Source organism: Dipodomys merriami, unplaced genomic scaffold, assembly GCF_024711535.1.
Source record: "Dipodomys merriami isolate MVZ:Mamm:240054 unplaced genomic scaffold, mDipMer1.0.p SCAF_1, whole genome shotgun sequence".
NCBI lineage: Eukaryota > Metazoa > Chordata > Mammalia > Rodentia > Heteromyidae > Dipodomys > Dipodomys merriami.
The window spans coordinates 141,329,929-141,335,982 of record NW_027202270.1 but is presented as its reverse complement, the minus strand read 5'-3'; the positions used below and the strand labels follow the sequence as shown (position 1 = coordinate 141,335,982).

General features: G+C 32.0%; 1 protein-coding gene across 2 annotated transcripts in view; it reads right to left on the bottom strand.

Annotated features, from left to right (window-relative positions):
* Positions 1 to 3,134: 3,134 nt before the first annotated feature.
* The window catches only part of Exoc5 (exocyst complex component 5), a 53,526-nt gene continuing 50,606 nt past the window's right edge, over positions 3,135 to 6,054 (bottom strand). For both annotated transcript variants that reach the window (XM_070032873.1, XM_070032880.1), the window contains exons 17-18: positions 5,812 to 6,027; positions 3,135 to 5,260 (exon numbers count right to left, since the gene is read on the bottom strand). In XM_070032873.1, coding sequence (XP_069888974.1) covers positions 5,072 to 5,260; positions 5,812 to 6,027 — 405 coding nt within the window. In that variant the 3' untranslated portion in view covers positions 3,135 to 5,071. The remainder of the gene's footprint in view (positions 5,261 to 5,811; positions 6,028 to 6,054) is intronic.

The window sequence follows — 6,054 nt, the reverse complement described above, 5'->3', positions numbered from 1 at the left end:
CATTTAGAAAATGAGCAAATGTATTTGTCTTCTCTAAAAAGATACTTAATCATAAAAACCTACTGAATAATAGTGATAAGATATAAAATATACAAGGCCTAATTTAAAAATAAGTCTAGGGCTATCAGGGTAGTTGTTCCTATTTATCAACTAAAAGTCTTTTTCTAATGTGTCAGGTTCCTCTCTACCATATGCTTCAGAGGCTGTTTCCTCACTAAACTAGGAAAAGATAAGTGATTTATCATTGGTAGGAATAAAATGTGTTAAACAATTTTTAGAAGAGTTAGCATTCAATATTGGTATTATAAAAATGATTACGGATTGCTTATACAGTACTTTTTGCCCTACATTTTCACTATTATTAGTACTGATATTAAAAAAACTGCCAACACACTGGCTATGGTGGTACGCATCTGTGATCTCAGATACTTGGCAGATAGAAGTAGGATTATAGTCTGAGACTTGCTGGGGCAAAAGGGCAAGACTGTAAAATCCAAATGGCAAAAACAAAAACCAAAAACCAAAACAAAACAAAAAAACCAAAAGGATTCAGGCATGACTCAAGTAGTAGAGTATTTGCTTAGCAAGAAATGAGGCCCTGGTTAAAAACAATCAATGCTCTGAACAGAATCAGCAAACTTCTGACATGTAGTCTATGACTGAATGTATAAATACTAGTTTCCTCATATCTTCTAAGGTAGTTAAACATTTTCTATCATGTTACAAAATATTGTGCAAAATACCTAGACTTGTCACTAAGCAGAAACAGTATCTGACTGTATAACACTTACTAAAACTTCCTGTATAAATTTCTACTAAGTATGAATTTATTCAATTAAAATCTCATGACTGCTTAATTTAAAAAAACTAAGAAAGCAGGACCACATACTGGACACATAAACAAATCCAACAGTAATTTATATACTGATACTATAGTCTAACATCATAATCTAAACTTCACAATGGCAGTCAACCATTGAACAAAAAGAAAAATAGATTAAGCAAAACAAGCCTATCAAACTAAAGAAGCCATTTGTTACATAAGAAAAATAACAGAATACAAGAGAAAGAGAGAGATCCACTATTCTGTCAGGTTTTTCTCATATGCACTTGTAAGGTAGTTTCACCACTAAACTTGGAAAGACTTAAAGCAGCTTTTAAATGAGCTTTTAAAAAGCATTTAAACGAGCTTTTAGCAGCTATAGACCTTCACAGGTCTGTCTACTTACCCTTTTGTGCCTTAGGATTTTCACCTGTTAAATAAAAATAATAGTACTTAGAAGTTACTTTTGAATCAAATAAGAGAATACATGCAAAGGACTCAGCATAATACATAGGACTTAAATCTAACAAATGTATCTAAAATTATCTTTATTGTGCATTAAAATTCTTTAAATTGTTAACTATTTTGTACTTCAAATAGAATTAGTCTAATAATACAAATTGGTCTTTTCTTCCAAAGTACATCATATATTGTAGGATAAGCCTTCTCAAGCAGAGTAGTACAGGAACTGAATGTAGTTAATCTGGCTAAAAGCATAAAATGCTTTTGATGTCAAATTCTCCACTAGAAATCAGAATTTAGTATGATTCTGAAAAACATCTCAACTCTTCTAAGAAGTCAATATGCAATATGTGGTCAATGACAATATTTTTGCATTAAAATCTAACTGGCCAGAGATGAGCTTTTTTCAGTCACCAACAAAGTATGCACTGAGTGAACTGTGCTATCTCCCACATAAAATTCAAACAAGCCTTAAGCCACTGTATCTTGTAAGTATGTCCATGTTGACAGTTTTGTAGTATTACAGGAACCAGTAATGTTTTCTCTTTATTTTAATACTAACCATATTAGGTGAGAAAAGATCATCTTAAGGAATTACATTTTCTACCTGGAAATCAGTATGTTGACTGATCAATAATTTCACGGTGAGCCAGAAGGATAGTATGCAGAAAGTGAAATACTTAAAAGAGGAAAAAGAAGAATGTTCTAAAATATAACATACATTAATCTATTTCAAATTTTAATTGAACTTACATTATTTTTTTATTTTTCAGTCATGGGGCTTGAACTCAGGAACTGAATGCTGTCCCTAAACTTTTTACTCAAGGCTAGTACTCTACCACTTCTGATTTTCTGGTTAATTTGAAGAGTCTCATGGACTTTCCTGCCTACACTGGCTTTGAACTGCAAACCTCAGATCCTGAAAAGCTAAGATTACAGGCATGAGCCACTGGCACCAGCAATTTAACCTACTTTAAATGAACCTGTAAACTATTTCTAAAACAAAATCCTAAGGACTTGAAACTAGGATCACCTTCAAAATGATGCCAATAACTACCTTGAAATGGTCAGGTGTCCATCTAAAGATCAACTAAAAGTTGTTACTTAATATTTTTCATCAACTCCTCATCCATTCTCATTTTCTTTTCTTCTTCTTTTTTTTGCCAGTCCTGGGGCTTGAACTTGGCCTGGACACTGTCCCTGAGCTTCTTTTCCTCAGGTGAGCGTTCTACCACTTGTGCCACAGTGGCACTTTCAGCTTTTTTGAGTAGTTTATTGGAGATAAGAGTCTCACAGAGTTTCCAGCCAGGGCTGGCTTCCATCCATGATTCTGTTCTCAGCCTCCTGAGTGGCTAGGATTATAGGCATGAGCCACCATCGCCCATCTACTCTCATTTTCAATACAGTTAAAAGGACTATATTTCTTTCTTAAATCTGTTTTATATTCCACATACAAAAGTTTTATGAAAAAACAATTTGTACTGTTTTAGTTTTACCTAAATATTACATGTCTTATGTGGAACTGTGGACTGTTACAAAGTTTTCCCTTCATCATCTCTTCCTGGTTATAAATTTTATGATGCCTACATATGAAAATACTTTAAAATCCAGATGACAAAGAATGTATATTGCTTCGCCCAACATTTATTTTTTTTCTTAGAGAAATATCTGTGTTTAGGCTAAATTTATAACCTTGATTATACAGTCACGTATATTTCTGCTTAAAAAAGAAAAAAGTAAAAAGACCAATGCTATGAAAAATAAGTATCTTAAAGTTTTAAATAGAAATGTTATAAAATTTAGTATGGATGTCCTTAAATGTAAAAAGAAGAGTGAAATAAAAAAACAATTGAAGGGAATTTGTTTATTGAGCATTAATGTTAACACTTCTAAATTAGGTAATCACTTATGAATTTGTCATTGTCCTATAAATGGACATAATGGAAAATATTGCACAAAACTCAAGCAAGGAAATAATAATTAACAAAATATCTAAGCAACAAATATATGCTTTACATTTTAAAAATTAATCCAAACAAAATAATCTGAAGTGCTTCTCTGGCTTAGAAGTCTTAAAATGTTATATCTCATATTTTATCTGAGATTTTTTTTCTTTTTTTCTTTTTTTTTTTTACAAATTGACACTGTACAAATAGTTCAAATGGCCAGTAAAACTACTGCCTTAAATTGTTGGCTTTAAGTAACAGAGGTATAATTTGAATTCACATCAGAGCTCTCTAAAATGGCAATAGAACAAGCATGACTTTTTCTAGTATCCAAAACCTGTTCTGGCTCTCCCTTGGCTGCAGAATAAAAATCTGGAAAGCCTTCTAAAGCTGCCACAATGTCCTAAAATGTGTTGACAAAAGTTGGCATAGTTCATCTCCCTTGCTTTGCCTTGGTAACACTGGGCTAAACAGAAAATGAAGAAAATTCGATCAATAGTAACTTAAATGGTTGTTAGTTTTGGACTCAGAAAGTTTGGGAAAGTTAATGACCATTCAGAATCAGGTTCTCAGAGGAAAAGTGGTTTTCCAAATTTAAGTCCCAAAGCCTACATTAAAGGAAAAAGTGCTGAGAATAAATTGAACATTAAAATTGTTCTGGTTCGTAGAGGACTATGAACAACACAATGGAAACTGATACACAACATATAATTTAAAATGCATTTTCACAGAGCAAGTTCATAATGTTTATAGAGTAATGGCCTGTCTAAACTTTTATTAATGTTTATCATGTGTAAGTGACTATATCACCATATTAAGCCAATTCAATTAACCATATCCAAGAAGAAACTTTTAAAACACTCTGAAAAAAAGAATTTATGCATTGGAGAAGCAATTAGTCTTTGCAAAGCTTGTCTCCAAATATAGAATATGTATCAATTCCTCTTAAAATAGAAGATTACCTACATGTTTAGCCCTCCAATCTTATTCAAGTTTAGCAAAGATAGAAATTTAAAAGGACTGCACTGTTGCTAAACATTGTCAATTATTTCTCGTATGCACCTTTTAGACTGTATCTCACTTTTTAACTTTCCTATGCTATTAAAAAATGAATAAATATGGTCCTTTAGGTAAAGTTCTCCAACGTATCTTTGTGATATATAAAATAAGGTAGTTTCATTAGTTTCTTGCTAGAACTGGCTTAAAACCTATTTACCAAATAAGAAATAGTAAACTTTAAATTTTACCCAGAAGGCAGGTATGTTCTGATCCACTTTCTAGTGTCTATATAAAACATTTCACTGTTTTAATCTATAACATTAGCACTGCTGTTTCTCAGAAAAACTTCCAATCAGTAAACTACAGAAATGATGTTCAACTGCTAACTTTTTGAAAAAAAGCAAAAGATTCAAGAAATCTTAAAAATATTTTGATTAATATCTAACAGTGCTGGAAAGGTCAATAAAAACTGATGGATAATAAATGTGGTTTTGCTGTGTTTCACCCATTATTAATGCATACCCCTTCAGATGGACAATGTGAAAGACAAGAACTAGAGCACTGGTAAATTTTCATTTCCCTTCTCACACCAACATTTTCCAGGATAAAAACAGTGACACGTGGTTTTGCCAAATTTGAAATTAATAAATTGAAGTAACCGGGAGAAAAATATAGCTAGTGTCCAAATTTCAAATAAGACCTCAAGGATTAACTATGGCTGCTGTTTTCTTCCAGTCATTTTCTTTCCAATTAAATGTTGGCTGTGTCATAAGGAATCTCCTGTGCTTTCCATCAACCAAGGCTTGATGAAATAAAACACATTTCCATAGTAAATTCAACCTCAGCTGAAATGTCGAGCAAGGCGAGCAGATCTATAGTCAGCACGAAGTTGTACAAAGGAGTGAAGTATGTTCTTGTCCAGATTAGCAAGTTGTTCTCCTGAGCAGACCTGCTTTAAATTATCAGGAGCCACTACCAGAAGATTGCAAAGTGCATGCAGAGTATCAAAAAGATGTAATACCATTGGAATCTGAAATGAGAGAAACAAAAAAAACCCCACTGAAACAAAATTTCTTACTTTATAATTAATTTGGCAAATGCTTTGTATATACTTCTAATTAGAACTTACTAAATATTAGAACTTGAAAAGTTAATACTTGGCTTCTAAAAAGTTAACACTAAAATATTTCCATAATCTTTTGAAAAGATTCATTTTATGTCAGTTGTCTCAATAATTAATAACTGATACTCAAACAAGTTATCATTAACACCTTTCTTAAATAATTTAAACTGAGGGAAAAAGTTCAGAAGGCCATACATGAAAAATATTATTTTCTTAATGTATGGTCATGGATGTCAAATAAGGCTATTTGGACTATGCAACTAAAATAGGATCTGGTGAAAGCAAAGCAAGAAGAAAGTGTTAACACTGAAAACAAGACTGAAGCAACACTTTTTCAGATAGAATATGTATGTATTCATCTGTGTATCAACAAAAGTTAAATAACATTTTAATAACCATAATGATCAGATTTATATTTCTGATCTTACATGCAAGTTTGATTTTTTGTGAATACATACCTTGAAGTCTTTGGCACACTTCCTATATTCAGCAACATCACAAATTGCTAACATGCCACCCATACAACTGTAGGAATATTGTTGAAGATGCTCATAAATAAGTCGATGAAAGCGTACTCCAAGTTCCATCAAAACTGTATCTACATTTTTTCCATCCATGGAATTTTTAATCTTCTCAACTTGTTTTCTTACATAAGCACAGACTTTCACACAGGCCTGTAAAAGTTTTCCTACATTTACTAT